Source organism: Chelonoidis abingdonii, chromosome 25 (genome assembly GCF_003597395.2).
Source record: "Chelonoidis abingdonii isolate Lonesome George chromosome 25, CheloAbing_2.0, whole genome shotgun sequence".
Taxonomy (NCBI): Eukaryota; Metazoa; Chordata; order Testudines; family Testudinidae; genus Chelonoidis; species Chelonoidis abingdonii.
In genome coordinates, this window is record NC_133793.1 from 9,188,016 (window position 1) to 9,211,367 (window position 23,352).

Below are 23,352 nucleotides of genomic sequence, written 5' to 3' on the forward strand. Positions count from 1 at the left end.
TCCTCCCCCAAGAACCTCCACCCCACCCAACTGCCTCCTGCTCTCTGTCCCCTGAGTGCCCCCTGGAACCCCCTGCCCCTTATCCAACCCCCCTGCCCCCTTACCATGCCACTCAGAGCAGCCCGGCTGGAGCCAGACACACTGCCCTGCAGGAGCGCGCGGCCTTGCCCAGAGCTCTGCCCGCGTGGGGGCGTAGTTGCATGCTCCTGTGGGGGAGGAGCTCAAAGGCCGGGCAGGATGGTCTGCTGGGCCTGATGTGGCCTGCGGGCCATAGTTTGCCCACCTCTGTTCTAGGGGGTACCCCAACTCATCTAGATATTTGCCTAGTTTTACAGCAGGCAACATTAAAAAAAACCCCAGCAAAGTCAGTACAAACTAAAATTTCCTACAGGCAGTACTTAGATGTAAGTACAATATTTATATTCCAATTGATATATTTTATAATATGTGGTAAAAATGAGTCAGCAAGTTCTCAGCAATAGCGTGCTGGGACACTTTTGTATTTTTATGTCTGATTTTATAAGCCAGTAGTTTTAAGTGAGGTGAAACTTGTGGGGAGGGGGAGGTATGGAAGACCTCCTGTAAGGGCTACAGTGGTCTGGAAAGGTAGAGAGCCACTGGGCTATGGGCTGGGGTGGTGAAACAGGAGATAAGTGAGTGCAGAGAACAATCCTTTCCCATCAGTATTGGATGCAGAAGTGCGCCCGCTCTCTCGCTTTCTCATTGGGGGTGAGAGCTAAGACAGCCGGTGCAACTCGGTTATTAGCATCCGCATACTCTCCCTTTGGGCAATCGCTCACACATCTCCAAGTCTGTGCATGGGCTTGGGCTCAGCTGCACTCTAGCTTGTGCCTAACCCCGCCTCCTCCCGCTTGTCTGTCCTGAGTGTGGGGGCAGCAGTAAGCAGAGTAACCCCGTTTTAAGTCTGGCCGTGGGTATGTGTTTGGACTGAAACACGTCAATGGTCTTTTTCTTGGCTTGTGCTGTTAAAAGCCGCACGAGAGACTTGTAAGGTAACGTTGGCACTGGCACAATTTTTGCTAATTCATAATCCATTTAGCAGTTAATTATAGGGGATTGGCTGGTCCTAAAGGAGCTTTGTTGAGGAGCACACAGGGAAGGTGTGATCCATTGGAATGGCTGCAGATTTGTATGTGCTAGTTAGTCCTCTCTGGTGACTCCACCGCCTGGCACACTCCTCTGGCTTGATCACCAGCTGCAGCAAGCAGGAGTGTAGGGGGGGAAGGGGTGGCTTTAAATAAACTTACTCCTAACAGCCTGGTTCTCATGAGGAACCTTTTGATCCAGTGCCTGAGGACTTGGCCACAGGACAGTGGTTAAAGGAGGCAAATTGGACAGAGGGGACTTCCCCCCCCCCCGCAGAGGATGGGTGTTCATGGCCATATTGCTGAGCATCCTGCTCCAAAATATATCCCTGGTTCTACTGTGGGGCTGTTACCGCTCATTTGCTGAACTGCGTGAGGCAAAACCAGATGAGCTGTAGGGTCTTGTCTTCTCCCTTCAGTGGGAGATCAGGCTGAGTGTCTCTCCCCCGAGGTCATGCACTGGCCTTGGGAGTCTTTCTTCCTGGCCTGGATATCTCCCTTCAAGCTGGGTTTCTCTGAAGTCTTCACTGAGGGCAGAGTAGCGTTGTCCTACCTGAATAATGCTAAGATACATCTTGTGCAGCGATACCACAGTGATGGGACAGTAGGAGAGAGGATCACTGAAGTACTTTCGGTAGCTAGCACTCTCTCAAATACCTCCAACCCATGACAGGTGTGTAGCGGCATTCTGTGGTCCCCTCTGACACCTGGGCAAAAGTATGTGAGATGCAGATGAGCCAGCTGCCTGCATCACCTTGCAGCATTTTCATACTTAATGAAATCACTTCTCCAGTCCTAGTACGCTTGAGACTAAAGATCTTTGCTATTCCTCAGAGCTACCAGAAAATTGGACTGACACCAGAGAGACTCTACTGGAGGGAATGCTTTTCAACCTAAAATACATGGGCATGACTTTGGTGGAACAGCCCAAAGGAGAAGACCTCTCAGCAGCTGCTGTGAAAAGAATTGTGGCAATGGTGAGTGTCATCAGGGTTCTAAGTGACTCTGACTCCTAACGAAGGAGATCCCTGAAACTCTCTGCAAAACCAAACAATGCAGATGCTTCTCTTCCTGGTGTTGAAGCAAATGATTCTTGAACACTCGTCCTAGGCGTAAATGCTTCCTATGCGCACCCCTTTCCCACAGTTTTGCGTAAGAAACCAGGAGATGATGGGGCACCCAGAAGGACTGTGGGGTTTAGGTGGAATAAAACATGGTATATGATCTCTCTCTAGTGCAGGGGTTCTCAAACTTCATTGCACTGTGACTCCCTTAAAATTACTACACGAGCCTGGGAAGGGGGACTGAAGACCGACCCCCTCTGCCCCAGGTGGGGGGGCCAAATCCAAAGCCTGGGACCCGCCCCCCACCGCAGGGGAAGGGGCGAAGCCAAAGCTTGAGGGCTTCAGCCCTGGGCAGTGGGGCTCAGACTTCTGGCTTCAGCCCCCAGTAAGTGTAACTCCAGCCCTGGCAACCCCATTAAAACAGGGCTACCACCTACTTTGGGGTCCCGACCCACAGTTTGAGAACCATTGCCCTAGTGCTTTGTCCAGTCTAGCTAGAACTCTCTCACGTGGGCGTACTGGGTCCTCCTTATAGGAAGAAAAGGCCTTGAATGGTGATTGCTGTGTCTGTAGCTATGGTTAACCCTTAATCATGGCTGTCACACGCTGTTCTAGGAAAACTTCAGGGTTGTCAGTAGATACTGCAGGGAGAGACTCTAGTATTGTAGGTATCTTGCTAAGGTAAATGTTGCCAAATCTTGACTACTTAATGGTGCAACCACTGTAAAAGCAGCCTATATACTCTTCATGTCAAACACTGTCTTCCCCAGAGATAGGTTAGTGGACTTCTGGTATGGGAATTCCCAGTCCCCATATGGCTGTGTTGGATGCAGTGGCATTGGAACAGTTTTTATGGGGGTAGTGGCTGCTGAAAGCCATTGAACCAAACTGTAAACCCTGTGTGTGATTGGAAACACTTCAAGCCAGGGGGTGCTGCCACCCCTCCAGCCCCTCTGGTTCTAGCATCCCTGGTTGAATGAGCTTCTCTGAGCTTTACAATCCAGAGGTGGATTGGAAGGGACCAGCACAATCCGTGCAGCCCCTTTCTGGCCACCGAAAAGGCAATTAGTCTCCCATGCAACTGACTGATACATCTCTAATTTCACCAGCGCAGTACAGCTACCGATTGTTAAATATTTAACACCGCAACTTACTTAGGAGTCCATCCTTATTCACCACTCGTGCTACAGCAGGTTAATGCGTCTTTAGACACTTATAAAATGGAATGAGGCAAAGATTCGGTCGCATGGTTAATCCGCATAAAACCAAACGTGGTGGCCAAATGCTTCAGGCAGTGAGTAGTATCTTCCTGACATGGGCTGAACTTCAAAGGAGGTGAAATAGGCAAGGGAGGGAATATGGCTCCTGGGAAATGAGATATGTTAACAAATTCCTCCCTCCTCCCCTCCCACTCTGAGTTCTGGGATGGATTATGACTCCTGCAGCCGCTGAGCCCTGCATGAAAACCTAGGGGCAAAGTGTCTTCTAGCATCATGGGCTCTGCACACTTTAGTAAAGTGAAGCTGAGCATCTGGCCCTAAAGCTCATGGGAGTGTTGCTAAACCTGTATTGCAACTGGCTGTGTACCTCATGGCAGAGACTGGGGAGTGGGGCCTTTCCCCTCTTGAGCTTTGGGGAGGGCACTGCTCACTTCTCTGCTCCAGGAACTCTGGCTTCTCCCAATAGTGCATGGCTCTTGCAAAAATGTCTGCTTACAAAGTACTGTGAAGTTGTCTGTCTCAGTGAAACTGACTTTCATCTGTCTCATTTGGGTGCCTACTAACTCTTGGGTTGCTAGTTGTGCTGTGTCCAGGATCTGGCGTGATCATTGCTGTGGTGGGTGGAAGCCCATGCCCTTGGCTAGAGGACTCTGGGTGTGCGCCCAAAGAAGTCTCCTTGTAAGTACAACTCAAGTCCTCCTGTTCTTTTTGCGGATACAGACTAACACGGCTGCTACTCTTAAACTCTCCTTGAAGCTCTTAACCGAGGGACAGTGCTGGGGTGTGAGGGCCTGGAACTTGCTGCCTTGCTGTCGGCACTTTGAAGTGGTGCTGGTCTGATGACTTTCCTGGCAGGTGGGGAGATGCCCCAACCTGTAGTCGGTGGGAGAACTGAGGTTCTTTTCCCTGAGCTGCAGCTGGCTGAATGTAGCCTGTGGCCAATCTAATGCTTTTTATCCTCTGCTGGCCTCTGTGAACTTAATTGACTATCTTGAAGGGCAGTTAAAATTCAAAGAAAACATGAACTTGTAAGTGCCGCTAAATGTGTGAGTAATACAAAGTTAGAGCATCGGGCCCAGAGAGGTAGTGAGAGGTGGTTTTGGCAACAGTCCATTGCCTGTTGTGTCTAGTGTCCAGCCATTCGTCCCTCTAATGCTGAGTAAAGACGTGGGAAACAAACTGTGTGGCAAATCTACTGTTGCAACAGCAGACTTCCTCTGTCCGGACTCCGCTGTGGCCAAGCTAGTACTCTGCAGGAGCAGCCTGGCTGGCCTGCAAAGCAGCAGCTGGCAAAGGCCCCACTCCTGCAGTATCTGGAGTATACAAGTCCCACATGCACTGGGCTGGCCCACAAATTTGGGAGGAGGTAAGCATCATTCCTTTGTTAGAAGAAGCAGGGAGGTGGTGGACCAGAGCTTGCTGATGCCAACTCTTGTAGTACATGATGGCATTAAAGCCCCAGCTCTTGGAGTCATGTGATTATTTGAGACTGTGCTTACTCTTCCTAGTGAACATTTCTAGACCTTGGGTTAGCAGAGAAGAGCTTGAAAATCGGACCACGGTGTGCCCTAGAGACTCAAACCAGAAATCAATGAAATGTATTTTTTAAAATCACGATTTTGGGGGATGGGCGGCAGCCTGACTAGGAATTATGAATGCCTGGGATTGGCTGTGCTGTGGAATACTGAAGGCCACTTCTGGAATAGCGTCTGCCAGCTTGAGCAATGGCTCCTGAGCTGTAGCTGTCTTGTCGCTATGCTGCTTCCTTAAATCTGATATGCCTTGTCAGCCCTCACAAGCCAGTGAACAGCGAAGTCGAACTAGACGCTGCAGAGGCTGTAAGCGAGCCCTGATTTCAGTCGTCTGTAGGACAGCAAGGTAGAGTTACTCACTAGTGTCTGAGTGCAAATCCCAGTGCAGTAGGTGGAGGATCTCAAAGCTTTCACTTCCTTTTTCAATAAGGTGCACTCTGAAATGGGCTTGATCCTGTCTTTTTTTTTTTTTTTTTTTTTTCAGTCCACATGTCCACTGACTCTCCTCAGTAATTAGAGGATCGAGCTTTCAATAAACTATTCCTTTTATGGGATTACTTAAGGCAGCTTGAACAGAAGATAATGGCTAATTACAGGTGTGGTGTAATTACTGCCACCAGAAGATAACTCTGTTCAAACAAAACTATGGGGATCAGTCTAACTCCATTGCATGTCACCGCTCTCTTGCTGGCTAATGTGTAACCTGAGAGCTCTAGCATTTCCTTGGATGTCAGACTAAAAACGAAACCTCTGCAGAACTTGGCAAATTCTGCAGGAGCCCAGTTGGTCTCTGCCAAGACTACACCCATGTCGGTCATGTAGCCTTCAGACACTGTAATCAGTACAGTAAAGTCCCTCAGGGACTGTGGGCACAGTATCAAAGCATGTTATGTGGGGGGTATATGCTTAGTACCAGCATAAAGCGGTGCTTCAGCAAAGGTACCATTTTAATATTCTTTGACTTTAGCAAAGCTTTTGGTACAGTCTCCCTCTGTATTCTTGCCAGCAAGTTAAAGCAGTATGGGCTGGATGAATGGACTAGAAGGTGGATAGAAAGCTGGCTTGTTCATCAGGCTCAATGGGTAGTGATCAATGGCTCCATGTCTAGTTGGCAGCCGGTATCAAGCAGAGTGCCCTAAGGGTCGGTCTGGGCGTTTTATTCCATCTCATTTTAATGATCTGGAGGATGGGTGGACGCGTCTCGAGCAAGTTTGCAGATGAACTAAATGGGAGGAGGTGGTGGATACGCTGGAGGGTAGGGAAAGGATTACATAGGGACCAGACAATTAGAGGACTGCCAAAAAACCTGATTGAGGTTCACAAGGAAAGTGCGAGTCCTGCACTTAGGAAGTGGAGAGAATCCTGCCATCGCTACGTTACTAGGGACGAATGGCCAGGCAGCAGTTCTGAGAAAGGACCCTACGGTTTACAGTGGATGAGAAGCTGGATATGAGTCCAGCAGTGTGCCCTGTCGCCAGAAGGTCAATGCTTTTGGGCTTTATAAGTAGAGGTTTCCAGGACTCGTGGACGTGATCATTCCCCTCTCCTAGTTGACATTCGCTTTGTGTAGGCCTTCATCTGGAGTCTGTGTCCAGGTTGGGCCCATATAAAGACGGATGTGGGAAAAGTGGAAAAGGCGCAGCAGGAAAGGCCACACAAAATGATTCTAGGGGGCTTGGAGCACATGACATATGAGGGAGAGCTGAGGAACTGGGATTGTTTACGTCTGCAGAAGAGAAGAACGAGGGGTGGGATTTGATAGCTACTTCCCTGCCCTGAAAGGGGTTCAAAGAGATGGATCTAGACTGGTCTCAGTGGTACAGATGACAGACAAGGAGTAATGGTCGCGTTCACAGTGGCAGTGGCAGGTTTAGGTGGATATAGGAAAAAACTTTTTTCACTAGGGGGGTGTCGAAGCCTGGAATGGGTTACCTAGGGAGTGTGGAAATCTTATCCTTAGAGGTTTTTTAAGCGTCAGCTTGAAAAGCCCTGGCTGGGATGATAGTTGGGAATTGGTCCTTGCTCTAAGTCCCTTCACCCCTGATATTCTATGATTCTATGAAGGGCTTATTGTACCTACAGTAAATTCAGTCTCTGATATAACAAGTGCCATTAATTTTGTCTATTAAATATACACCTCTAGAGTGAGTAATTGGCCACCATGATATAACTTTGGATGTAACCATGCTAAATACCCCGTAAATCTATTTGCTTTTCCTTCCAAAGGCTAAAAGCACGTGGCAAGAAACTGCAGAAAGTTACCACTGAAGGTATCTCCAGAGGGATTATCTAAATGACAGCGGAACTAATGAATGATAGAAAACTCGATATACAGGTATGTTACTGGGAGACACTTCAGCATGTAAAGCAGGGGTGGGAAAACTACAGCCCGGGGGCTGCGTCGCCTTCAGACATTTTAATCGGTCCTCAAGCTCCCGCCGGGAGTGGGGTTGGGGGCTTGCCCCGCTCTGTGCGTACTGTGGCTTTGTGCGGTTCCTGAAAGCAGCGGCAAATTTCCTGCGCCCGCCCCCGCCCCCCCCCCCGGCTATCTACATGTAGGGGCAGCCAAGGAGCTCCGCATGCTGTTCCCAACCTAAGCTCCACCCCCGCAGCTCTCATTGGCAGGAACCCACGACCAATGGGAGATGCAGAGGCAGCGCCTGTGGACGGGGTAGCACACAGAGCTGCTTGGCTGCATCTCCGCTTAGGAGCCGGAGGGGGGATATGCTGCTGCTTCTGGGAGGCGCTTTAGGTAAGCGCTGCCTGAAGACCGCACCCTTGACCCCCTCCCATGCCCACACTCTCACCCCCTGCCCCAGCCCTGATCCCCCTCCTGCTCTCCAAACCCCTTGGGTCCCAGCCCAGAGCACCCTCCTGAACCCCAAACCCTCATCTCCAGTCCCACCCCAGAGCACTCACCTCACCTCCACACCCCAGCCCGGAGCCCCCTCCCACACCCTGAACTCCTCATGTCTGGTCCCACCCTGGAGCCCACATTTCCAGTCAAAGTCCTCAGCCCCTCCCACACCCCAACCGCCAATTCCGTGAGCATTCATGGCCTGCCATACAATTTCCAGACCCAGATATGGCCCTCAGGCCAAAATGTTTGCCCACCCCTGGTGTAAATGCATAGAGCGCAAACCTGTTCCTGTTCGAACTGATGGGAGTATTAGCCCTGGCTTCACAGCCCATAGTCTGGTGCGAGGTTAGGGAGAGAGACTGCGTCAGGCTCCAGCCTTCACCTGTACTGGAGGCTGACCACATCTTTACAAACCTGTTCTTGAAAGCAAAGATCGAAAGCCGAGGCTACGTGGGAAGAAGGGAACGAGTGAACACTAGCCACCATGAGAATCCAAAGGGAAACTGTCTGTCTAGTGCAATAAACAGGGCCAAGAAAGGGGGAAGGATAAGGAAAAACTCTGCAAATTACAAAGCACGCAGTTCATTTAGATTGGTGACCCCGACTGTAGAATGTGCCTCGTCCACAAGGCATCTGATAGTGTTGTGGAATCAGACGCACGCGAGTTCCGCAGGGCCAAGAGCGCCTGAGACTGGGAAAAGGTAATGGAGGTGCCTCCTGGAGAGGGGGGTTGGAATGTTTGAGACGCCCTCTAGTTCTGTCCCGCCCGAAGCGATCGCTTCAGTGTCGTGCAGTGAGCTCTGACAAACGGCAGCGGTCAGATGTGGTTAGTGTCAGATTTCAGCTGGGTCTCCTGTTGGAAAAGGGGGACAATCCGCCCGGGAATGGAAGGTGGTGACTTACACGGCCTGGTCTCCTCTCCAGGATCTGCCTGACCCTCTGCGAATACTTTCTTTCCTTCGTTTGAGCCCAAGTCCCAGTAACAACTCATCCCCTTGACTGCGTAGTGCCCAGAGATTCCAGGTGGGATCGGCACCTCATTGTGATAGGCAGGGAAAGCACGCGCAGTCCCTGCCCTGATGGGCTTTCAGCCTCCCTGACAAGAGGCCAATCACTGAATGGAGCCTAGAGGCTGAACTCTCCTCTTTACCCTAGAGAGGCCAGCACAGGCTGAGACACACCGAGGTGGGCAGGCTGCTGTGGTGTGGCTAGAGAACGTTGGAAGCCAAAATCAACAGCTCAGCTCCTCCTGGGAGTCCAGACTCGCTCTGAAGCGGGCAAGAGGCAGACTACATTTAAGGCAGCTTAACAGACCTCAGACTTCCGACTTTAGGTGTCGAAAGTGGTTCCGAGGTTAAAACCAGTGGTCCAGCTACAGCAAGAGGCTGATAAGCAGGGAATGGCAGGAGATTTCCCAGGCGTTAATCCGGCTCCGTGGTTAAATGCAGCCCCTTTAAAGTTCCATCTAGGGATGCTGATGTACTTAGCCAGCTGGATCTTCCTGCTTCGAAGGGGTCTGCTCTAACTCTCTTTCCCCTCTCCACTCCTACCATGGCTTAGATTCAGGGCCTGACCCAGTCCGCAATACTAACGACCAGGATGAGGAATTAAGTCCGCAAAGCTGTACAGCCTGTTGTGCAGGAGATCAGACTAGATGATCACAATGGTCTCTTCTGTTGTTATAATCTAATGTGGCAGGGAGGAGAGGGGGGCAGATTTTCCCATACTTGCCTACTGTGGGGTTCTTACACCTTCCTCTGAGCATCTGGTGTGGTCACAGTCAGACTGGGTACTAGAGTAGATGGATCCAGGTACGATCCAGTCTGATGACTCCTGTGTTCCATACCTCCTTCCATCCTCCCCTGCCTTGGAGTATTGTTGTACGTCTCCTCCCCCGGGCACATACTGAAATCCAGGGTAGTGGCGTTTTGCATTGCCTACTGGTCAGTTCATAGGAGGCCTTTGGATCACTGAGGGTCTGGACAAAACCATTGACCTTCCTAGCACTAAACAGTCAACTGGATAAACATGGTCATGTTAAAATGCATGAGAGTGGAGTTCCTTCTGCGATCTTCTCTCCCAATAGGCCCCCTCACAATTCAGAGTTAACAGCTGCAGACCTGGCATCCAATTCTGCTCTCTTAATCACTCCAGATTAATCCTGGTCTACTGAAATCAGTGGAACTATGCTGTGGGGGAGGGCAAGAGGTGGGGAAACAAGTGAGTGCAGACCTGAGATCTGAATAGTTCTGCCTTGAGTTCAGCTTCGACACTTGAACAGGGAACGGTGAACCTGTCCCTTCCGGTCGATGTTTATACAAAGGTTTGCTCTGAGTTGACTGAAGTCTGTGTGTCTTAAGGCAGCTGACAACATCAGAGGCAGTTCTATAAAACAACACCACTTTGGTTGAAGGAATAACTTTCCCTAAAGGAGGGAGGGTTGATGTGCATGAATTTAATTTTCTCTTGCAAGCTTTCTTTTATTGCCCAAAGTAATTTCTCCCACCATGTGCCGGGTCATGCTCAAACCGACAGCTGTGGTCTCTGGAGCACTCCCCCTCAAACCTGGAACTTTTATCAGGCAAACTCAGACATCACTGGCAGAAACTGTAATCTCTTCACGACTCTGCTCAGGCAGGCATCCTAACGGACTTGCTGCAGCTTAAAACGCAGCCCCTGTGACACTGTAGGTGGTGTTCAGACTCTCCCCTTTGTGTGTGGTGAGTTGCCTTCCAGTTACAAAACCGATTAACTTCAGAGGCTGGTGTGAATGACCCTGCTGTTGAAAACGAATGATGATTGTACATGGAGGTGAACAGTGGGGATTGCTATGAAGCAGGGGGTGGGTGAGTGTGTGTGTGTGTGAGAGAGAGAGAGACACACACACACACACACACACGCACCCATGAGGTTTTGCTGCAGTTTTCAGAAAGGCCAAGGCTTTGAAAGAAAATGATGGAGGGGAATAAACCTGAAGTGCCTCATACAAAGTATGACACCGCTTGGCAAGGCAAAATTTAGGCCAATGAGCAACAGTAACCTGAGGCATGAAAAGAAATGAAATGAAAGTGTAAATAAATCTTGACTGTGGCTTTATAAGTCTGTCTGGGAAATGAGATGCACTTGCCCCCTCCTAGAGGACAGTTGTACGAGTGAGGGCTGAATGGAGAATCTGGTGCCGTGAGACGATTAACCACGGGCCACCCTTTCTTCTTCTTATCCTCTTCAGGGTTTCCGTAGAACCTGTCTTGGGAGGGCACATCCTCAGTGACCTGCTAGATTAAATTACTGACAGTTGTATGTGCCCCTTGCAGTGCATTTCGGTGACTCAGCTGCCATGTGCTGCAGTAGCACTCACTGACATAAGATGGGAGTAGCTGGTTCCTGTGTGAATATCAGCACAGGGGGCGGGCGAGGTAGTGGTGGGAATGAAACGCTCCGAATTCTGAGGAGCCTGCCCCCCAGAATCTACACAGGCACATTTCTAGTCTGCTCACCTGGCCAGTGCCTGGTCAAAGGGCACCCTGCTTGCTGGCCTAAACCTTGTGCAGAAATGCAAAGTGCTGCCTGCCCGCCTCAGGGGAAAGCAGCCCCTCAGAGGGAATGTCCCTCAAACCGCAGGCTGAGTGAATTCCCTATGGCCCACTGAGTTCAAGGATGCCTTCAGCTGCTAGAGCAGATCTCCTGGAGTTTGATGCTCATCCTTTCGGACAGACTTTCCTGGTCCCCAATGTCTGCTTCTCTGTCTGACTGAAGCGCACACAGGGGAGCTTCTGGAGTAATTTGTGATGCTGGAACAACCTGAGCTCTCTCCTTGCTGAGAAGAGAATATCCATGAGATTGTCCTCACTGCAAAGTGTCTCTTGCCCAGATCAAAAACTAGCACATCACAAAACCCAGGCAAATAGCTTCTTTCCCTTGAGCATAGGTAAAGGCTCCCGTTCAGAGGCTGTAACCCCACCAAATGCATCATTCAGTGTCTGGCTCTGCTCCCCTTCCGTCGTGCTTTGCTGTCTTCACAGTTGTGGTTCTGAAGCCTAAAATGGGGCTTATCCAAGCCAAGAGTTTCCCCAGTCTCCAACTGGGGCCTCTTAGAACGTGATGGTATTTATGTTCCCTCTGTATCTGCCATGCTGAATCTGACCTTCAGCCTGCTAGGTCGGAGTTCAGTGCGCGAGCTGGTGTCCTCCCCACCCTGCGATAAGCCAAGTGTCTAACTGTCCCTCGCTCTGACTTTCAGGATCTCTTACTGCACTGCAGACAAGAGCCACGATAAAGTGTTTGCCTACATTGCTCAGAGCCAGCACAACGAGAACCTGGAGTGTCACGCTTTCCTCTGCCCCAAACGGAAACTGGTCAGTAGAAAGGAAGGCGCGGGTCCGTATGGCTGTTACCAGAGCGGTTGGCAGGGTTCACTGCTTCATAAGCTCCTCAGGGCAGGGACCTTGCTTACTGATCGAAGGGCCTGATCTGGCAAACTGCTCTGCCTGTAGGTATTGGCGTCTCTATGCTTGCAGACATGACTCGGGGCTGTCGGCCGCACTGCATCTCCAGAAGCACAGTACAACCCGAGCATATCGTAGGATGTAGTGAGGCTAAATCAACCTGCATACATGCTGGTGGAAGGGGCAGACCTAATCTATTATGTCGCTTTGGTGCTGTTGGGAGGAACTTCTAAATTCCTTGCTGGGTTTGACTTTGAGGTGCTGAGAACCCGCAGCTTCGTCTGTTTCCTATGGGAGCGCCATGATCTCAGCTAGTCTAACCACTAGGCTGCATGCCCCCATGAGGTGAGGACCCATCTCCCTTTCTCAGAAATGAGTCCCCTATTAAAGAGGCAAAATGCAGAGTAAAAAATGACAGTTGAGCCTGAATATTTACTTGAAGGCCCTGATCCCATGAATACTTCAGTGTGTTTAGCCTGACTGAAGTCAATGGGACTTGGTCACATGCTTAAAGATAAGCAGAATTGAAGCTTCTAATAATCCAGCCTAGTGGGAAGGGGGCCTTTATCTTAAAGGGAGGGAGAAGAGTAGCATTTGCTAAACTGTCTCCAACCCCTCCCGCCTGCCGAAATTCTCTTGGCACTTCCTCATGGCTGCAGTAAGGCTGTAGGCGTGTTTGGTGAGGTGACCATTGCAGCCAGAATACTGGATTCTTCCATGGGTGGGAAAGAATTTTAAAAAGGAGAGAGGTGTGTGTGTGTGTGTGTGTGTGCGTGTGTTCGTTCCCTGCTCCTGCTTCACCTCAACTTTCCCCCCTGCTTTGTGGCTCACATTTGAAGAGCTCTCTCTCTCTCACCATCAAAGCCCGTGATACGTTTGCTAATATACTTGATGGCAAATTTAGCACCATCGCGCTGTAAGTGACGCACGGCGTGAAACACGAGAGCGTAACGCTTACTAAAGAGAATACCCAGAGCTGGGGAATAGCCGCCCGCTTTTGTTCTGAGCAGAATAGTTGGAGGGTTTTTTTGTTTGGTTTCTCTCCCTCCCTCCCTCCCCTTCCCCCTCCCACCCCAGCTCAATGTATCACACAAGAGGGGAGCTGTTCTGAGCTGGGACAGCGTGGGCCAAGGCCCAGCACTTAAGAGTTGGCAAGGGAGAGAAATGGGTCACTGGGCATAAGCTGTGAGTGGGTGTAGAGAGTGATTAGATCTCCTCCGCTCACACAGTGGGGTGGCAGGGACTGATGTGCCAGAGAGACCTTGCAGTGGAGATGTGAATGAGTCGAGGGGGGCTGGGCTTAGAGCGTGTGTGCTGGGAAATGGGGGGTGTCCTCCTCTGCCTGCTCTAGTAGGTTGGGGGGACCAGACCTATGCATACCCCAGACACAGAGCAGCAGGGGCTGGAAGCCTGCAGGGCTGGCGGTGCTCATCCCCTGCACACTGGAACTCAGCTTCACGGGGAGTGGGGATGTGATCTAGGCAGGGAGCTGTAGCTCTAAACGACACCCTGCCTGCTTCATGCCTTTAATTCTGCCATTCCCATCCTTTTCCCCGAATCAGGAGCGTAATCAGAACAGACGCTGCAGCAACAACTGTTCTCACATCATGGGAGAGTCGGGATAGGTTTCCTCATCCCAGCTCCTATGGCATTGCCCCTGCAGCAAGCGCATTTCAGTCAGGCTGGGGCAGAGAAGAGAGAAACTTTGCCCCTAGCAACGTGGCCCAGTCTGCCGCTCCAAACACCCCCTGCCGCTCTAGGCATGAATGACAGTGTTAATATTCCGTCTCTTTCCCCCACCTCTCCAGGGGAGCAGGAAACATAATGGAAGCAACCAGTTCTCTCCTGGCTGCAAAGCGCAGCCCCGTCTTTGCACTGCCAAGATAAGAGACTCTCTACAAATTAAAATTTAAATCTCTTCAGTGCTAAAAGAATTATCTCTTTGGTACATCAGCTCAGTACGTCTTCCTCAAAATAATAATAATAAAAAAAAGTTCTCCCAGGCCTTTGGTGGTAGAAAGTAGAATCTCTTTGTCCACACATAAAATGCGTGAACGCCATGCTGATAAAAGGTAAACTGATACTGCGATACCAGAGCCTGGCATAACACAGGGTTCGGTATGTATAGCTACCCAGTTCTGGTATATAATTAGTCCATATTTTTAGTTCATGGGCAATTCTCAAAGGTAGCTGGGTCCATTAAACTTGATTCAGATGTGACAGCTTAAATTGTAAACAGCTGTGGGGAGTTTCATACTTAATTACCATATTTAAGTTTTTGCCATAAAGCATTCACGCTTCCCTCAAAGATGTAAATAGCTCAGACATTCAAATGAGATCCTCTACTTTGTGAGGTTTAATTGGCAGAGATGGGTTTTGTGTGTTTTGATCTTTTCCCTTTTCAAAAACCCATGGCTCTTGGAACCTATTTCTCAATTAAACGTTTTTCTCCGCTTTCCCCGAAGCCTGGAGGAGAGGGAAGTTCCGCATCTTGGAAGCTAGATTTATTTTGCATGCGACTCTAAACACAAACTTATAAACTAGCAGCCATCTAAAAAGTGTCTGCTTCAGCCTTGTGATGTGCTGCTGCATGTAAAACCTTCAGTGAACTTGTTCTTTAATAACCCCGGCATCCCACGTCGTTCCCTCGCCACGCTAGCAAGCCTTGCTGGAGCCCGAAGGGCTGGTCTGAGCGGGGGGCTTTGTACAGCTCTGTCCGTCTAGAAACATACAGGTGAGTGGGTGTGGCTGCAGTTACAGCAGTGTGTAGCTCGTTTCTTTAAACTCAGGAGAAATAAGCTACATTGAGGCCTGGGCTACACTAGCGGGCGAGGGGGGTTGAACTAAGAGACACAACTTCAGCTACGTGAATAGCATAGCTGAAGTTGAAGTATCTTAGTTGGACTTACCTGGCTGTCCTCACGGAGGCGAGTCGACTACAGCGACTCCCCCGTCGACTCCGCTTACTCCTCCTGCCGAGGTGGAGTACGGGCGTCGATTCGGGGATCGATTATCACATCTAGACGAGCTGCGATAAATCGATCCCTGATCCATCGAAGACTACCCACCCATCCGGCGGGTTGTGTAGATGTACCCTGAGACTCTTGCACTATCGAAGTGAAGCCACGTGAGGACAGTTACTACACTGTGTGGAAGTGGAGGAAGAAACCCGCTTAGTTACAGTGGTACAAAAAATGTGTGGCCTAAAGAGCCAAACTTGCTGCTGGCGCAAGTGGGTGTAACAGTCTCCTCCAGATAGGAGAGGTTCCCACTGACTTCGCTGGGAGCCTAAACTACCCTTTGTGCCTTTTGAAAGCTTCCCTGTATCTCTCTGTGCTCATTAACATCCAGCTCTTACTCTGTCATTAAGAGCTGAAACTGATTGTGGGGGACACCAGCTTTCATTCCCCAACTATCTAGCGCTTTTTCTTACCGCATCCTGTTACTTGAGATTGTTCCAACTTGAATGGGGAAGAGGGGAAGGAATTGGCAGGTCAGTGAGTTATAGCCCTCACCATTGCCAATCCAGCCCTACATCTGTAGTGAAAGTCATTATGAGCCATTCAGCATCTTAACTGAAATGAGTGGGTGGTACTCAGTCCAGCAACCAACACCTGCCATCACCGTCACTTTTCTTGGCAGTCAGATGGCCCCTGAAAATTGTGGAGGGGTGTCCCATGCTTAGGGCACTCATCCGGGATTTGAAAGAACCAAGTTTGATTCCTTGCTCTTCCACAGGCATCCTGTATGACCTTGTGCAAGTCACTTAGCTGCTCTTATTATTATTTTTATATGGAGCTATACCTATCTCCTAGAACTGGAAGGGACCTTGCAAGGTCATCGAGTCCAGTCCCTTGGTGTCACAGCAGGACCAAATACCCTTCCTGACAGATTTTTGCCCCAGATCCCTAAATGGCCCCTTCAAATATTGAACTCACAACGCTGGGTTTAGCAGGCCAGTGCTCAAACCACCAAGCTATCCCTCTCCTCTGTACCTCAGTTTCCCCCATCTGTACAGTGGGGCACTGCTCTGACTCACAGGGGTGTGGTGAGGCGCTCAGATACTACTTGCATGCTCCTGTCGCTGTATCTTAGAGGATTAATAGTAGTCCTCCTACCTGGTCGGGATTGAGGCACAGAGGAGGGGCCAATATGCAAGGTGCTCTATGTGCATTGAGACTAGAGGGGTCTTTAGCCTCTGGAGCTGTCAGCGTGACACATTCCTTTGTCTCTGAAAATAATTGTTTTCTTAGGTGTAACACGCCTGCAGTGAACTCTGTTCAGCAGCGTCCTGTGGAGAGCAGAGAATCCTTGCTGCTATCAATGTTTGATTACTCTTTCTAAAGGAGCATCGGATTCCTGGCACCAGAGTACTCATAAGCTCCAGGTTCACATCCATCAGCAGAACCACCAAATGATTTAAATCTACGGGAGAAACTGCCGACTAATGCACTGCATAACTGTGTCTTTCAGGCCCAGGCAGTTACCTTAACTGTAGCTCAAGCATTCAAAGTAGCATATGAGTTCTGGCAAGCATCCAAGGAAGGTGAGTGTGTGTCTCTCCGTGTCTTGCTATATATTCAAGGAAATAATGTGGGTTTATTATCCTTTCAAGTGATCTTTTAAAATATGCACTGAAAAAAGTCAGAGGGTGGGGGGGATTGAGGAGCATTCTGGCTGCGCTGCTAACATAACTTCAGGTTTCTGGTGATTCTGACGGCAGGGTCTAGAGTCTGCAATCAGCGGCTAACACATGGTACGGAGTCCTGCTAGTTGTAAATTTGTCTTTGCCTGTTGCTTTCACCATAGGTGGACACATGAAATACCGAGTGCCTAACAAGCTGTAAAGTAACTAGGTATTCTTTCCAAGTCAGCCTGACACCTGTGTCCCTCTCCCCCCCCACATGCCAATGTGCAAAAGAGAACTTGGTATTAAGGAGCTGGAGCTGTTCTTCGCCATCCCACCCAATGTAATAAAGCTGGGGTGCTCGCACATCTGAAAACCAAACCCATGGGGCAGAATCTGTGCTGTGCCACTGAGAAAGGGCACCTGGAATGACTGTGGGTCTGTGCCACCAGGATTCTAGGCTGCTATAGGGGCTGGTATATCCCTTTGCATGTAATTTGGAGTATTACTTTTCCCCTCTCTGCCCCCCCCAATAAATAAATATATAAAATCTATAGCTTTAAGCCCTACACCCCTCCAGGGCTCTTCAGGGCCACTTGTGTCAGCCCTACGCATCTCCTGCACTGGGGAAATACCCTCCCTCATACATCCCTTCCACTTGCATCTCCTATGCCACCCTTATATGCCACTGGAGAGGCACATAGGGCCTGGAGAAGAGGGAGGAACTGGCCCCAAGTGTTTTGGGTGGTGCTGGGTCTTCTGGAGAGTGAGTGGAACACAAGTGTCTCCTGAGGATGCGACTCAGAAAACATTTGCCCCAAGTATGTGAAGCCCTTGATGCGAGTGGTCACAAAAGTTGGCTGGAAATGGAAATCCCAGCCTGGGGAAGAAAAATTGTGCCCTAATTTGTGACCGAAAAGTCAAATGCAAAACTTCTCACAGGGCAGGAATTTCCAGAAAAACTTTATTTTGGGAGAACCAGAATCTCAAGGCTCCTTGCCTAGAAGGCTTTTGTCAATTTCATTTTTTTTCTGCTTGCAGGTGTGTCTTCTAGGTAGTCAGTCCAGGAGCCCTCAGTAAATCCCTCCCCCTGGAAAATCAAACTTTTTTTGGCAAAACAAATACTTTGACAGAAAATGCCCTGGTGGGAAAGCTCCCAACCAGCTCTTATGATCACTACAGATCTCATTTCTGCTAGTGAAATACACTTCAGGAAATCCAATGCCTACAGATAAGTTTATGGAGGGGATGGTATGATGGGATAGCCTAATTTTGGCAATTCATTGATCTTTGATTATTAACAGGTAAATATGCCCAGTGGTCTGTGATGGGATGTTAGGTGAGGTGGGATCTGATTTACTACAGAGAATTCTTTCCTGGGTGCTGGCTGGTGAGTCTTACCCACATGCTCAGGGTTTAACTAATCGCCATATTTGGGGCTGGAAAGGAATTTTCCTCCAGGGCAGATTGGCAGAGGCCCTGGAGGTTTTTCGTCTTCCTCTGCAGCGTGGGACACGGGTCACTTGCTGGAGGATTCTCTGTACCTTGAGGTCTTTAAACCATGATTTGAAGACTTCAATAACTCAGACGTAGGTTAAGGGTTTGTTACAGGATTGGGGTGGGTGAGATTCTATGGCCTGCATCGTGCAGGAGGTCAGACTAGATCATAATGGTCCCTTCTGACCTTAAAGTCTATGAGACAATGAAGGAGTCTTTCTTGTTACAGAGAAAGAAAAGAGGGAAAAGTCCATCTCTGAGGGAGAAGGTGCAAGTGGCCCAAACTCAGAAGATCCTGCCTGCCTTAAAGCATGTAAGTGATGGACAAAAGAACACCCTGTTAGCTTTCAGGGCTCTAAAGACCTCCAAGCAGCGACTGGGTTTTTTTCATCTGGATTTGACCGAGTCTCCCAGCAGAAATGTGGAGACTGGTGCCGAGCAAACAACTTTTGTGTCAGTGGTGTAGATTTGTTATTGGCCAACCACCTGTGAAGAGAACCATCCTCAGTCATGGCTTCTACTGCAGCCTCTTCTCTAAATGCCCTGGACAGAGGCAGGCAGGGCTGCTCACTGGCTGGCAGACAGTCCACTTAAAACAAACCAAGAAATGTCAGGCCTGACCAGCCAGCTTGGTGCAGCTTTTACAATTGCATACTCTCTCTGCATCTATCTTTGGGGAGAATATGAACACAATGCTAGGATGTCCCCCACTCCATCTCTTCTCCCTCCCCTCCCCCTGGAAGTGACACACGATTGCTTCACCTGAAGGCTGTGGAAAATAGTAAATGCTGCTGCATTCTGGGCATGTACAGCTAAAGCGAGCCCAAGAACTACGTCTGGCTTCCCTGAAGGCGGGAGCAATGAACAGGAAAGGAAGAAGTAGCTGAGACGCTGAAGAGAAGGAGGTCTCTGTATATTGCCTGTGTACAAGGAACAGAATGGAGGGGGTCAGAATCTATGGAGGTTGAGGATTTATGGCTCAGTAGCATGGATCAGTAGTAAAAAAGAATAGAGAGAGAATAATCCTGGCAGAACATTACAGGCTATGATAGTGGACATCCAAAGGAAGAGGGAGCGGCTGATGATAGCAGTGAGTAGAGACTGAGGAGGAAGAGGAATTCCAGCTAGCTAGTAGTTTCTTGCTTATCAATAGGTCCAGCTAAGTGCCTGATTATTAATGCAACTCTCAGTGGACATGGGGGAGAACCCAGGGCTAAAACAATTGTTGTTGTCCAGTATGATGCTTTGGAACCAGACGGGCAGCTGATGAGAACGTCTTTGTTAGCCAGAGTCCATGGCCTGATTGTTGCCAATCCATACTTTGTAAAAAGGGAGGCGCGCTTCGTTACATAGAGTAGCTACTTCCTGCCAAGAAGAGATTTAACAAACAGGGGAGACTATGAAGTGATTCCAGGAGAGTGGATTATGTTGCTTGTAATGGACTTCGGGATGAAAAGGCTAGTGGGGTGGGTGGATGGGCAAAAGATGAGTTGTGGGACAAAACAATGAAGTGGTGGAGGCTTGCAGACAAGTCTACAACCAAACAGACCATGATCACATCGGTGAGGCTGGGGGGAGAAGAGAGAGGTGGCCAAATGAAAGGAGGGAAACTTCTTGGCAAGTAGACATGGTGATGGTCCAATACTGCAGGAGGAAAAGTTTTTAAGTGATGGCAGAAAGTAAGAAGGCTAGAATGCTATGAGGGATACAAGCTGGCAAAAGAACAGGCAGAACAGTTGTGGATGGCTTAATTGCATTGCAGAGGGCATGAAACTTTTCACAGCCTTGAGCAATGTAATTAAGAATACATAACTCAGGTGTAGGCCAGCCCTGAGACTGCAAGCAGCCTGAATCTCTAGCTTGGAGTTAGAGGAAGCAGCCTGAATCCCACGCATCTCAGTGAGGTGTTAACTCTGAAACATAAAACCAGACGCTTGCCAGCTAGCAAACTGACTAACTTGGGCAGCAGTCAGTCAGTTAATGTGGCAGTTTAAGACAGGAAAAAAACAACACCCACCTACCCTTTGTCTGGTTACCAAAACCTCCCCCAATAGTCCTATGATGCAAATGTACAGTTGAATGACATTGTGTGTGGTATTAAACTGAATGTAGTTATGGGCTGCAATAACGTTAATATCAAAAGAGCCTAGGGGACAAAGTGCAGTCTGTGCTATTCCCACTTCATATTTAATGCCATGCTTAAGCAAAGCCGCTGCAGGTCTTCCAGTCTGCTTTACCACCTAATCCAGGGTGTCCTGCGGTAAAAATGAGGCTCCTGGCTTTGCTTTTTTTTTTTTTTTTTTTTTTTTTGCAGGGGGGCTTTGATAATGCAATGCTCAGCCCAGTAATCATTCTGTCCTCCTAGCGTAGCATAGCTCAAGACGGTGGTGGCAGTGTGGTCCATTGGGTAAGGCTCTGTACTGGGAAATCAATGACTGGGTTCTGTTCCCTGCCATGTGACCCTGGGGAAATCACTTAACTCATCTGGGCCTCTTTCCCTTCCCATTCTCTTGTCTGCTTGGAGCATAAGATTTTACAGTCCCTGCCCAGATATTTATACAGTGCCTAGCACTATCCTGGCCCTGATGTGGGGGGTTGGAGAAGGACTTTCTACCTGTTAACGTAAAGCAAAGAAATGGTGGCAGCCTAGCTCAGTAGGAAGGTATGCATGTTCCTCTTATTGGGGTGGGGAGGGCCAGGAAGGAGAACTGCAAAACTCTTCATTGTACAAGGTGGAGGGAAAGAATCCCTCTGTAACCTGTTTTTCCAGGTAACCTTTTTTGCTCTGTTCACACAGCAGTTGCCACAGGGAATCTGTTGGACTTCGGAGATGCTGCCAAATCTCCCCAGCCTGTCAGCACAAATGCCACACACATAGATGAGTTGGATCCAAACTTCTCATCTGAGAATAACAACATAGTCTGGGTAAGCGTACTGATGGCGCTAGCTGTTCCTGATGAAAAGAGAGAGGAACGTGATGCTGGGGGAAGGTGAAGCTTCATTTTCTGTTGGTCACAACATCCTCCATTGGGGCTGGAGGGTTGTCTTCATTCTGGGCCTACCTCATAACCAAAGTCTTAGCAATTGGGAGTAGAACTCTCAGGCTACTCAGCCATTCATACTGGGATTTTCAAAGGTGTCCCATCAAGTTTGCTTCCAGTGGGAGCCTGGAGTTTGATTTGGGTGGCTAATTCCTCTTTTGGAAGACCTGGGATTTTCAGGAGAGCTTGTAAACTTGTTTCACAAACCCACATTTCAGGTGCTTGAGCACTTCTCTATGTGCTTTATCACATACTTGGATGTCTAGTCTTCAGATAGAGGCACCAGACTGTAGATGCTGTGCATGCTGATGTGGGTTACGCCAGTAATCTAGCTGTGCAATATATTACTTGTCAAATCCTGACTAGTCTGAGACCCACTGTCTCAAACTACCTCCTCTTCTCCCACTGCAGTAGTTGAAATCTACTAAATTGTTGAGCAGTGATAGGGCGTCTTTAGCCAAGGGGCTTAGCTTCCAGAGACTGCCTGTCTGAACCCAAGCGTTGTGACCTTCAGGCCAAATTAAGAGTATCACCTGTTCATCTCAACAGCTTTAACATCACAGTAGGTCCTGGAGAGATCTTAGCCAGCCTTCTCCTTTTGCATAACTCTCCATAGCATCAAGCTCATCAGAGCCCCAAAGCTTAAAATACCGGGTAGATTTAATCAAGTTGCCCATTGAAAGGCCATTTCAAACCTAATCTTTCAAGTAAAACAACCTCCTGCCCCAGCCCCCGTTCAGTAATAGTCAAATACTGTTCATGGACATTCTCCAAAGAGGAGAGATTTGAAAAGGAAGCACACCAGCAGTTCTTCAAGAAACACTGCCCCATAGCCCTTTAAATATAATTTTCTCATCACAAAGTTCCAGATGAAATATGTGCTTAGTAGGTCCTTTGCCGAAAGCATCCCGCTGAGCTGGGTCTGCTGTATCTGCTGCACTTTGTACCTTGTGAGCTTGAAATGGTGAATGCAAATCAGCCAGCTTGGCCAGTCCTGAAAGCTAAGGAGTGATCTGCTTTTCATTCCCAGCGCTGGGAAAAGCGTCTGCATGCAAAGAGCAAACCGATGCTTTCAGCCAGAACAACATTTTTGTGTTGCATTGAGGGAACAAAAGTAGGCTCTTGTGAGAAGCGCATGCCGGAATCTCAGCATCTGAACTTGGAACAAAGTGGCTGCTCTCAGGGTGAAACTCACCCGTGCTCAGAGGGGACAGTGCAAGGATTAGGCTTGTTTTGAGGGCTTAAGTTGTGCGTAGCCTTGGGCTATCCCTCCCCGCAGCATTGAATTTTTACCTAGCTGCAGTGGTGAGAAATTTAAAGCAGCAGTACACAGATAAAAAGGCATCCCTTTCCCAACAAAACCCACTGCAGAAAATCATCAGGAGGCCTTGGAAAGGGACAAGGCAATAGCAGTACCTGGCACTGTACAGCTTTCTGCTACCTGACGTTAACTTGGTTGGGCGGGTTGGGGGGGAGGGAGGTTGTGTGGATGCTTAATTTTGGAAGGTTGGGAACAGGGAGGGCGATTCCACTGGGCTTTGGATCAGGCCTCACTGGTGCAGGGAGGGGATTGCTCTGCTGGCGATGGGGAGGAGAGAAGCTGGAAATGGATGTGGGGGCGGTGGAACAGCATCCCTCAAGCTGTTGTGTCCTTGCTCTTTGCAAAACACCTGCAGTGTCTCAGACCCTGACACCCAGTGTTGCTGTAGGCCAGGGGTAGGAAAACTTTTTGGTCTGAGGGCTGCATTGGGTTTTGTAAATTGTATGGAGGGCTGGTTAGGGGAAGGGGTCATGGCATGGCCCTCACCTCCTATCTGCCCCCCCATGGACTCCTGCCCCATCTAACCCCCTCTGTTCCCTGATGGGCCCTCTGGGACCCCTGTCCCATACACATAAACCCCCACTCCCTGTCCCCTGACTGTCCCCAGAACCCCTGCCACCCCATCCAACCCCCCCTCCT

At 49.3% G+C, this 23,352-nt stretch overlaps 1 protein-coding gene across 1 annotated transcript in view; it reads left to right on the top strand.

Annotated features, from left to right (window-relative positions):
* Positions 1–23,352, top strand: part of LDLRAP1 (low density lipoprotein receptor adaptor protein 1) — a 37,594-nt gene that overhangs the window by 11,198 nt on the left and 3,044 nt on the right. Inside the window, 9 exon segments of the mRNA XM_075060735.1 lie at positions 1,941–2,087; positions 5,965–5,967; positions 7,157–7,207; positions 7,210–7,233; positions 7,236–7,257; positions 12,023–12,137; positions 16,701–16,773; positions 18,581–18,664; positions 21,149–21,276. Of these exon segments, the coding sequence (XP_074916836.1) occupies positions 1,941–2,087; positions 5,965–5,967; positions 7,157–7,207; positions 7,210–7,233; positions 7,236–7,257; positions 12,023–12,137; positions 16,701–16,773; positions 18,581–18,664; positions 21,149–21,276 (647 nt within the window).